The sequence below is a fragment of the Thunnus maccoyii genome, chromosome 13, assembly GCF_910596095.1.
Source record: "Thunnus maccoyii chromosome 13, fThuMac1.1, whole genome shotgun sequence".
Taxonomy (NCBI): Eukaryota; Metazoa; Chordata; class Actinopteri; order Scombriformes; family Scombridae; genus Thunnus; species Thunnus maccoyii.
This window is the reverse complement of record NC_056545.1, coordinates 22,172,381-22,184,165: the sequence shown is the minus strand read 5'-3', so window position 1 is coordinate 22,184,165 and position 11,785 is coordinate 22,172,381. Positions and strand designations below refer to the sequence as shown.

The 11,785-nt window shown below is 38.9% G+C and overlaps 1 protein-coding gene across 1 annotated transcript; it reads left to right on the top strand.

Moving 5' to 3' along the window:
* The first annotated feature begins 334 nt into the window (after positions 1-334).
* mpzl2b (myelin protein zero-like 2b) lies at positions 335-11,564 on the top strand. The gene is made up of 5 exons (XM_042432141.1): positions 335-689; positions 8,213-8,382; positions 9,037-9,247; positions 9,635-9,803; positions 10,714-11,564. The coding sequence occupies exons 1-5, from the start codon at positions 629-631 to the stop codon at positions 10,892-10,894; spliced, it is 792 nt and encodes a 263-aa protein (XP_042288075.1). The 5' UTR covers positions 335-628; the 3' UTR covers positions 10,895-11,564.
* Positions 11,565-11,785: the final 221 nt, after the last annotated feature.

Below are 11,785 nucleotides of genomic sequence, written 5' to 3'. Positions count from 1 at the left end.
TAATTAAAATGACCATAACGATACTTGTATTGACATAAGCATCTTGACAAAGGTGTGGGCTATTTTACTGTTTTTAGTAATTTAATCCAGAACTAAATCTGTCTGTTTGCCTCTTTAATGATGGTAATAAGCTGCTAACATGACCACACAATGCACATTTTTATAGATATTCTATAGTTTTACTCACAGCGTCTCAAACATACTATTTTTGTTGACTTTTAACCTGAATGAATAATTCCTCTTTTTGTGAAACTGTGGGCACAAGATGGCACCAGTCAGCAGAGAATTTACTTTACAAGTCAGGGTCTAATTTCACTCAGCAATTACCTCCGAGTAGAAAACCAAAAACCGAATACGCACGTCTGTTAGTCTGCATTTTTAGGCTCTCTGGGTGGACGACAGCAGAACCGAAAAAGCACAGGTCGGGCAGCGGGTTGGTCAGGGAGGGTAACAGGTTATGCAATAAGGGAAGGAGTCGTTTAACACCGCCCATCAGGTGTGTCACATTTTTACAAGCCAAGTGTAGATTCACCAAGAGCCTTTTTTGCTCCGATAAAACAGCGGTAACTTACGTGATTCCTTCCAATAAACTTACATGAAGGGACTTTAACAGAGGGATTAATTATAAATGTCTCATCCTATGTATCGGATATGGCCTCTGTTTCTCCTGGGAGGACTGGTGGTGCCAGGTGAGTTTGAGCAACTTCCGTGTGAGACCGAGGACTTTGATATATCTTTCCTAACGCAAAACAATGTGACAATTCTCTAAATACCCTTAAAGTGTGATTTTTGGACAAGAAGTTCATTACTCACCTCTCCCTGCGGGACACAGAAGCATAATAGAGAGTCTGTAGGGAGCTTATTTAGTTTCATTTGGCCTATAGGCCGAGCTTTAAAACAAAGACTGCTCACTAGTGAATAGTAACCTACTGGTAAGCTTACACCGTATATACTGGCCTAGCGCGTCATATACCGTACATTCATAAATACATAAACATTTATACATTCATGTCACAGGTGCTCACTGTACGGTCATTTTTTAGGCCATAAGTAAACTAACTGTGTCATATTAGATTGTTACCCCATTATATAGATTATACACACCATGCATAGCCTATATCCATAACATTACAATTCATCGTATTTAGAATATAATCCAAAATTGTGTGTAAATCAGTGAACATAATTGAATCCTCAGAATGCATTATTTACATTTTTTTCCCAAAGCATAGCAAGCAATAATTTATGTTAAACAAATTTCTTCTCTTAAACTATAGTAACTGGTCATCACTGTCACAAATCAACAGCAGCAATATGCTCATGTGGTTGTAATGGTGACTTTGTGATTCATTTTTCGGGGGTAAAAAGTCAGACCATGCAGGCTCCATGAGTTAATGTTTTTCTTTCCAGACCAAAAATATCCCCAATGAAAATATGTTTCTGCAGTTTCCTCTTTCATTGACTGAAGTGCTTACTTAAATGAAGATGAAAACTGCGTATAAAGGGCAAAACATTCTAATAACCTCATCTTAGTGTAAAAAGGGAAGGAGGATGAAAACGTGCAGAACTGCACTTTCGAATTCAGGCAGCTGGTATAGTGAATCACAGCTATAAAAGTGATCTACACTATAGATTGAATACCCAGGGGTTAAAGTTCTTGGGCACCATGCCTGATAGAGCAGTTTTAAATTCATTTAATACTTGATTGAATACATTGTACACATTTCCTCCTGGACAACTTTTCAGGCTCACAGACTCACTTTTCTTGCTTTAATCCCTGTTGAATACCAGTCAGCAGCAGTTAAAGTTTTAAGGTAAATTTACGGCAACAAGTTGAATTGCTGCTAAATTAATTCCAAAAACTTCAAAATTATGTCACGCAACAAGGGAAAAGACATTTGAAGAAGACAGAATACAATCTTTATGTTGTGTGTTGACATCAGATTTTGTTTTGCTCAAACATCCTGCTGGTGGATATAGAGGAGCTGTTCAGACAGGCAAGCTTGGAATCACCTGGTGTGGTGGGATTCCTGATTTTAAGAAAACAAGTATTGGGTTTCCCTTTGCTTTCACTTTGATGGAATTTACATATGAACCTATGGCTTTAGATTATATTTATTTTTAACATTAAAACTTTTCCAGCATTACCATCAATTTAGGTTGTAGGCAGTCAGTCGTTTAGTATCTACAATAGTGGTGTTCTTGAAGATATCTGCATGTAAAGTTACATTTAAGGTTGCATGACTGATAGTCTTAACATGTCATAACATGGAGCAGGCTTGGGAACAGAACTAATGATTCATAGTGTTCCCAGACTCTTTCCTGTGCTGGAGATATTCTGGCAGAACTTAAACTAAATTATGATGTCTCTTGCATGCCAGTTTTTTGTTTGCAGACTATCAATAGTATTCACCTTAAGAGACTTGCAAAAGGTTGGAAAGCATTTCACTGACTGAGTTTTAATTGGACAATAAAAAAAAGAACAATTGATGAAAATGATTTTGCAAACAAATAAATTAGTTCATCAATTCAAATAGACCAGATTTTAGCATTGATGTCTAAAAGGAAGTATTTTATAACTCCACTTCCAATCTTGACTCCGCTTATTCATCCCATTCTTTTGTCAGTTCACTATCTAGAAAATTGTCTTTAAACAAGCTCATGAAAGTTTTATTGGGTTAATTCAGTTTCATTGCTCAATCTGTGTTACACAAATACTGTACTGAACTGATAAGAACAATAATAACTAAAAACATATCTGAAAATGAATCATTACTTGAACAAAGTTTACAGTGTGTTTGCAAAACATCCATTTATCATTAAGTTTTAGCACTCCTAGTACTGCTAAGGCGTCCTGTATGAATTTTGCCTTTGGTATCAGATCTTTTACTTGCTGAAGGGAGAACAGCACTCGCCCCTCAGAAACTCAACACCCCTGTAATTTCACTGTATGGTCTGCAAACAAATGTTGCATGTTGTTGGTATAAATGTCATGCAAATGTATGATCTGTTCTTTGTCGCCCACACATTATAACTCCCTTTTACCTTTAGCATTGCTGACAATCCATGACAATAAATTCAAAAAGCATGCATCCATGGGGCGTCCTGGTGTAAAGTTGCTGTTTGCAGCATGCTGGCATTGACAAGAAGAGATGATCGATCAATCAATCAATCAAGTTAATTTGTCACATGTAATCATATAAGGTACAAACACAGTGAAATATAATCCCGCCAGTTCCTTCAATTCATGCATTAAAAAGAGTTTCAATAGAATAGGAAGTGACCTCATTTAGGATCCTAGTGGCCTGAGGGTAGAAGCTCTTCCTGAGCCTCTCAGTGCTGCCTGGTGTATCCGGTACCGTCTTCCCGACCGCAGCAGGGAGAAAAGGTCGTTATCCGGGTGGTTGGGATCCTTAATGATTCTTCTAGCCTTATTCTTGCAGTGCCTGATGTAAATATCCTGTAGACAGGGTAGAGCACCGCCTATTGTACGTTCAGCCGAATGAACAACTCTTTGCAGGGCTTTGCGTTCTTGATCGATGCTGTTTCCGTACCAGACAGTGATGTTTCCCATCAGGATGCTCTCAATGGTGCAGGAGTAGAAATTCCTCAGTATTTGAGGAAATACCCAAAATTTCCTCAAGTGTCTGAGCTGAAACAGTCTCTGTCTTGCCTTTCTCACTACCGAGTCAGTATGCAGCGCCCAGGTCAAGTCCTCGGTGATGTGGACACCAAGGTACTTAAAGCTGTCCACCTTCTCCGCTGAGGACCCACTGATAGTGACGGGGCATAGGTCCTTCCCTGCTTCTTCCCAAAGTCCACTATCAGCTGCTAAGCTGCTTCCAGCGGATCAGGCCATTCCACTTTCTTCCCATTGTCCCTTTTTGCCTCCTTTACTGCTTCATTGTAGGCTGCTGCTTTTTAATTATCCACGTTTCCACACTGCAGTGTGGAAAGTTGTACGCTGCAGTGTGTGTTTATGGCATCCTGGATGCTTCTGGTAATCCATGGTTTCTAGTTGTGGTCTGATTTAACTGTAGTTCAGTTCTTTCTGTTGTTTCACAAATTAAATCTGCCACAGTCACTGGGGATGTTGACGGTGGTGTCCTGGAACGTGCTCCAGACTACGTCATGTAGTGTAGACTGTAGGGTGGCCTCTGTTTGGCCTGACCATTTCCTGACCTCTCGCATCACTGGGGGCCTTTGTCATAGTTTGTTTACATACTTTGATCTCAGCAAGACGACCGCATGGTTGCTCTTCCCAAATGTGGGTAGCAATTTTGCTCTGTAGCTGTTTCTGAATGGCGTGTAGCCAGAGTTTACGGTAGACTTTTTTTTTCCAGCCATATAGAACAACTACTGGACATATGTTTAAATAGCCATGTAATATCCTACATTTAAACAGCAGTAAAACACGAAAACACTGTGATCCAACAAATGTATTTTATTAAAAGTCGTCAGCAGAATGAACTCTTCACAAACTTTGTGAACTGAGCAGATCGGCTACAACAATAAAATAAAACAAATAGCCTTGCTACTGTTAATTATATGCAGCCATGCGGGCAGCCTGCAGCTGCAGCTCCACCACCTCCACCTGCTGCAGTCTCCCTGAGCCCGCCTCTCACCGGGGCCGGGGAAAAGTTAAACTTCCTACTGATCAATTACATGTTATTTAACCGTGGGGCTCCAGGCTGATTTGTTTGTTTCACTGTGCCAATGCTAAATGTAACGTTACCTGAGAGAAAACGGTAAGACTTTTTGGAGTCGTGTTAACTGCTGTTGAGCAGTTGAGCAGGGTTGTTGATGGAGTGTGCAGCTTTTTAACCTCATGCCACACTTAGTCACATGACCCTGATGACTCTGAATCTTTTAATGTCTTAACAACAAAGGCAAAACAAATTTTTGCATAATGTAAGTTTATATTTAAGTTGTCTTGGTAACATATCTTATAGGTCACGCAATATTAGGCTATTTAATATGCTATTAATTAATTTATTTATGTATTTGGCAATTGTCATATTTCCCACCAGACATTTTGGCCATCGATATTTTCATCTGCCGGATAACTACACGTGCTACCAACAAAAAGCCGGCATATGCTGGCTAACGTAAACTCTGCGTGTAGCAGTGATCCGCAGTGTTTATTCCCCTTGTGGTGCAGTCAATATATTGATGGAAGTCAGGCATAGCTAGGGTTGCAACTAATGAGTATTTTCATTATCGATTAATCTGTGGATTATTTTCTTGATTAATCGATCAGTCGTTTGGTCTATAAATTGTCAGAAAATGGTGAAAAATGTCAGTGACTGTTTCCCAAAGCCCAAGATGGCTTCCTCAAATGTTTTCTTTTGTCCTGACCAACAGTCCACAACTCAGAAATTCAATTTATCATAGAAACCAGAAAATATTCACATTTGAGAAGCTGGAATCAATGAATTTGGACGTCTTTTTCTTAAAGAATGACACCACATGATTTATTGATAATAAAAATAGTTGGCGATTGATTTAATAGTTGGCAACTAATTGATTAATCAACTAATCATTGCAGCTCTAGGCATAACCTTCTTAAGGTTAGCCTGATTGAAGTCTCCAGCAACAATCAGCGCAGTATCAGGATTACCAGTCTGTTAGCAGCTCAAGTCTTTGCAAAGATCCAGCAGGGCATCCTCTGTACTCGCTTGTGGTGGGTTGTAGACTGCTGTGATAAGGACCAATGTAATTTCCCTTGGTAGAAAGTGCAGTCTGCATTTTATTAATAATAACTCTAGATTAGGTGAGCAGAAACAGGATCGCATTTTAATATTCCCACTGTCACACCAATCCTTATTCACCATAAAGCACACGCCTCCTCCTTTTTTCTTACCAGAGTTCTCTGTTCTGTCAGATCAGTATACCGAAAAAGAGTCACCTGGTTGTTGAATGGAGCTGTCCAGTATTCCAGGGTTTAGCCATGTTTTAATGAAACAAGAACATTTCAGTTCTTGATATCCTGTCCAGTTTATTATCCAACGCCTGTACATTGGCTAGCAGGAGGTTTGGCAGGCGTGGCCCAGATCACAGCTGGTGTTTAATCAGTCCACATTTACCTTGGTGTTTCCTTCGATGTTGAGATGGATGCAGAGATGGTTTTGCTTGCTTATGTGGTCTAGATCATAGCTGGTGTTTATCCCCCCCCACCTTTTCCTCAATGTTTACTCCAGTATTTACATTTGAAATTCTCGACTGGCCAGGTAGCAGAGTCAGCGTAAAATTAGCAGAGCTAACGGAGAGGCGACTGGATAGGTTTGCACCTTCTACAATTCAATAATTAACGTCCAGATGAAACAGCATTTTGAGAGCATCTAACTTCTGTATCGTGACGTATTTCTGAGTGAAACAGGACAGACAGGCGGGATGTAACGTTGGGAGGAATTTGATTTGAATATTGAAAAGTGAGCGTGTCATAATCAATCTTAGCACTGTGCCGCTAAAAGTTGAAGATTGATTGATGGGTGGATGTCATGATATTATTGGTTGAAGTTGGTTGGTTCAAGCCTACGTAAGCACACGTCATATTTTGATTTAAAGGAAGAAAACATGATTGGATTTTGATATAAGATGTAATACAAAGAAATTGATTTTTTTTTTTTGTATTTTTTTGGCATATATTGTTAAATAGGTGCACAGTCTGAGCGGCGATGTGATCTTAAAGGGTTAAAATGGCATTTTTCATTTTTATCTTATCTGATGTTGGAGCTTAAAGGGTCAAGAATGAGACAAAGACACCCACTTAAATGGAGTAAATTATATTGATCAAAGAACTTTACAACTTTTTAACTGGTGAATCATTCAATAAATAAAACAAGTGACAAAATCATTAAAAATAGATACATTTAAATAAATAAATATATTGTACCTCTACAGTACAAATGTACAACGTGTCATTTTTATCTAAAAAGTAGAAGTAGAAATTTCAAATCCACCACGGTATATAAAAGAGTTTTTATTGGCTGACAGCTGAACTTGCTTTGAGGTGCTTCTGAAATTTATTTTATTTTAAATTTATTATTGATTCCTATATCTGTTGTAAAAATAAATGTCAATTATGTTATAATATTATAATGATACTATCATTCCATCTCTTTAGTAATGGGTTGTTGGTTATTTTTTATTTGGTAAGTCTTTTATTAATCCCACTGAATTGTTTTATGACAATACATAAAACAAGCTGCTGTAGGGTCTCTTAAAGATATAGTGTTAAGTTTAATTTTGCTCTGCAGTCATGATTTTTTGAATGCCTCTCTGTCTGGGATTACAAGACATTCTTTGCTCTTCTTCTCTGTGGTTTATTAGAAGGAATGTTTTAATCCTCAGGAAGAGTCTGCAGCACTGCTCTTCACTGTGATCCAGATTTAGCTCAAATATTTAACTGTATGAGACTCCCTGAAGGAGACTAATAGCCAAGTTGCTCTTCACTTAGTATACTTGACCATGGAAAATTTCATTTTCAGGTCGCTAATAAGATGGATGATTGAACAGACGTGGATTCACAAAGATTCAAACCTGCTTTTTTCAGAAGATATTTTTAATATTCGCCATCTGACCCTCTGTACTCGTACACACATGCAATCATTAACCTGCAGGAAATGTAGCACAAAAAACAAGATACACACTGATCCATATGATCAAAATACAAGAACATGTGCTATTTATCAGATGCTCTTGAATTATTTGACCTCTTGTTTACTTTACTGAAGGAAGTCATGTAGAAAAGTAGAAAATCAGGTCTAACAATCTCAAGCAGTGGCTGCAGAATAGATTATATGCAGTTGTTGGCACATCAGACAACAGACACCGGATATTTGAGGCATGTGTCACTTTATTCTTAACAGTTTCTTTGTTAAATAAGCTGTGACAACTAAGTTTAATCTATGAATGACAAAGAAAAAGTTACAAATCAGAGAAAAACCTTTTTATAATGTGAGAATTACTGTGATTTTTTTTTTCTGGAGGTGAACTTAGTATAGGACACTTTAGGCCTTTCAGAACTGAATTTTGCAAACAGCTCTGCTCTTGTTTAAAGGGTTTAATGAATTACCGAGGAATTAAATAAGAAACTTAGACAACTTGGAAGTCTGAAATATAACTTTAGTCAGTTGTTAAAGATTCTTGTATGAGGTTACTTGTTAATTAGTGTTCTGTCTCAACCCCTTTTTCACTTTTTTTATTCCAGGGGTGCGACATGTCAGTGGAATTGAGATTTACACTCCAACTGAGGTGGAAGCACTCAACGGGACAAATGTGAAACTCAAATGCACATTCACCACCACTCACCCATTGTCACCTAAGACCACCATAGTGTCCTGGAACTTCCGTTCACTGAATTCAAGATCTGATGAGTCAGTGAGTAGAAACTGTTTTTTTGAGAAAATGCTTTGAATGTGTTTTTATTGTGTTTAAATGTTATTATCTATGACATCTAGCCATGGTTTTTATATGGCCTTAAATTTTTTTTCACATCTCCATTCTTCAGTCAGACAAAATATTTACTCTCCTTTAATAGTTCTCAGTGTGTTATCTTCCATTGTTGGTGGCCATCTCTGCCACGCTCGGAAAGTAATATGTTAATATGGTTCTTGGTGGCTTTTAAACAAATACACAGCACCTGATATTTGTAAAAGTGACAGTTCAAAGAGTATTTTTAAATGAGTGACTTGCTCAGAAAATGTGTATAGCAAAATGTGTCTCTGGGTATCATATATATATGAGACCTGCAGTTTGTACTGTGGCCACTACGGCAAAATTGCAGCACAGCCCAGCGCTGTTCCTGAGTTATGGCTCCAAACTGAGCTATGGAAGTTATGGGCCTATATTAGCCAGCTAGCAGCACATCTCACCATAGCAGCTGCTTTTTTGTGAAACAGAAGATGATCATCTTCAGAAGAAGAGCCACCACCTTATCCTCTGAATAAAACCCTCATGCTTGCTTATTTGTTTGGAGTTATACATTTGCTGCAATTTTACTGGATTGTGTGTGTGTGTGTGTGTGTGTGTCAGGTGTTTTACTACCAGGAGGTACCATACCCTCCCCAGCAAGGGCGTTTTAAAGGCCGTGCAGTGTGGTCGGGAGATATTATGAGACGAGACGCCTCCATCACCCTGCAGGATGTGCCGCCGACCTTTAATGGCACCTACATCTGCCAAGTGCGCAACCGTCCAGATGTGCACGGCAGTAATGGAGAGATCATCCTTAAAGTTGTCAACAAAGGTTAGACTGGCAGCGCTGCATACTTTAGGACATGTTTACAGTAGTTAGAGTATTTTTGCTTTTCAGTTATTATGTGTATTGTGTATTTATAAGGTCCTTGTGGAAAATTTATACTGTATTACTCAGGCCTCTCCACAGGGAGGTCAGAGGTCAGGGTTGTCCCTCGAGCAGCTGGGGGTTTGGCATCTTGCTCAAAAGCACTTTATCAAGTGGAAAACATGCGACATGAAGTAGAAGTACAATGTGTTCAACCACTAGAACACTCTGCCGTATTTATGTATTCTAATGTTATCTCTATTTTGTTCTCTGCTGCTGCTGTGACTCAATTTCCCAACAGACAAGTTTCAGCTCTCACCCTCCGTTATCACTGTTTCTGGTTGTTTCTAGTGTCCATCTCTGAGATCGGCATCCTGGCAGCAGCAGTGGGAGGCGCCTGCGGTGTAATCCTGTTACTCCTCATTATCATTGTGGTAGTGAGGTTCTACAGGAAAAGGGGCACGGAAGACGACATTGAGATGCACTCGCGGGAGCAAGAGTGGAAGGACCCGACCGTGTGGTGAGGGCCAGGGGGGCTGGAGCTCCTCTCCTCCTCGTCTTCTCGGGACTGGTGTGGCTATTTGGAAAGAGACAAATGAAAGCAGGGGAGGAAGGTGTCTTTTCTTCCATGTTTGCTCCTCCAATGTGATTCTCTCAGATATTATTATAGTTTATTTGCTTCAGTATTAGAGATATAATGTGCGATCCCTCCCATTTGTTGTAATGCCACATCTTTATATGCTTTTATATGTTTTTACCAATGATTGTAACTACTGACTTAATTTTATTCAGAGTTTTTAAACTGCTGAGTAGGAGATGTAAATATGGATGAATTTGCTGTTCTTGAAACTTGTCTATCAACCTCAATTCACAGCAGCAGCTGACGCACCAATCACAGCTCTTTTTGTCATATAACCATGGAATAGACTGTTTTTACTACTTTTTTAAAAAAAAACAAAAAAAAAACAGTTATTTTATCATGAGTTTTATAGAATTATGCTTTCATGAATCATCACTTGAAGCTTTATGATTATATCCATAAAAAACACTTCAAACATGATACTGCTGCAGTGAATTGAGTCATATCCTCTCTATTTTAAACTTGGAGAACCATGAACTGGTTTTGGTGGAGAAATGTGTATGTGCTAATGTTTTGGTCACTTTTGTCCACGGAAAGGAAGCAGTGCATCAGTTCTCTGCGGTACTCTGTCTGGGTTTGTTTCAAGCTGAGCATTCTGGGTATTGTATTCTTTCTGCTTAAATCTCACAATGGATCTTTCATGAGGTAAACCAGCGTGGGTCTTTTGTTTATTTGCTACACAAATTCATGGATAGCCCATCTTACTGTTTACGTGTGTGTGTGTGTGTGTGTGTGTGTGTGTTTGTCGATGCGTGCGTGCGACTGATTTTGTTTCGGGGGGCTGCGTCAGTAAACCTGAAGAGGCAGTTCACCTGAAAGTAATGACAAAGGAGAAAGAAGTTGGTAGTTCAGACGATGAGGAGTCTGAACCCAGTAGCGGAGATGATGAGGAGGAAGAAGACGGCGAAGAAGACGACGACGATGATGATGACGATGACGATTGCGGTGGTGGTGATGATGATGATGATTGAAATCAGACACATTCCCTTGATTAGAATCGTTTTGCAATTCATTAAAATGGTTGAAATGTTGATGTAACTTATTGTACAGAGTTCAGTGCAGTGGCCACTGAATTGGAGCATTATATTAGAAGTTTTATGGATGTGTGTCTCATTTGTTGTACATGATGGCCCTAGCTTTGCTCCTTTATGCTAATGTGATTGGATTTCCACACAGCCGCTACTGGAAATTCATTGCCTCGGATCAATGTTGTGAAAATTCATGAATTTTCATGTTGAATAAGTGGACTATAGATTTTTAAAAAGCAGAGCCAGTTTAACTTTGGCTCATTACCAACACCACCCCACACTAATGCACACAGCGTCTGTGCTGTCTGTGCTGCCTGTGCTGTCTGTGCTGCCGCCAGATCAAATGATTCTCCTGCTCAATTTGTAAAAGCATCAGCTGAGAGTAAACAAATTAAAAGTGACAGTAAGAAACAGCTTTTAACCGTGTCATAGTGCTTCGTAAACAGGGTGTTTCGGATGCTACCTGAAAAGAAACGAGACTGCTGTCCTTTCATTTTCACGTCCAGAAAGTCCACTCCACCATTAGATTTACAAATGATAAACCAAGCAAGGGTGTTTACTATATTGGCAACATTGCACAAATAATTTTGTACTTTGATTTTGTATATAGTGATAAATAAGCAGAGCACTACACTTTTTAAAAATCAGGTCATGAAATGATGTCATATATGTATCTATTTAGCATCTTTGGAATAAAGAGCTGTTTTTGAAATTAATAAGTGGCATGTGTTTGTTTTTTGTATCAAGAAACGGAAGCTTTGTGTGTGTAATACTAATCATAAGCCACTCCTGTATTTGTCACACATAACAATGAGTGGCAGCCACACCTTGAGT

Coding starts and splice junctions, on each gene's coding strand:
- mpzl2b (XM_042432141.1), top strand. CDS start 629: ATGTCTCATCCTATGTATCGGATATGGCCTCTGTTTCTCCTGGGAGGA. Junction 690..8,212: donor GGGAGGACTGGTGGTGCCAG/GTGAGTTTGAGC, acceptor TTTTTATTCCAG/GGGTGCGACATGTCAGTGGA. Junction 9,248..9,634: donor CCTTAAAGTTGTCAACAAAG/GTTAGACTGGCA, acceptor GGTTGTTTCTAG/TGTCCATCTCTGAGATCGGC.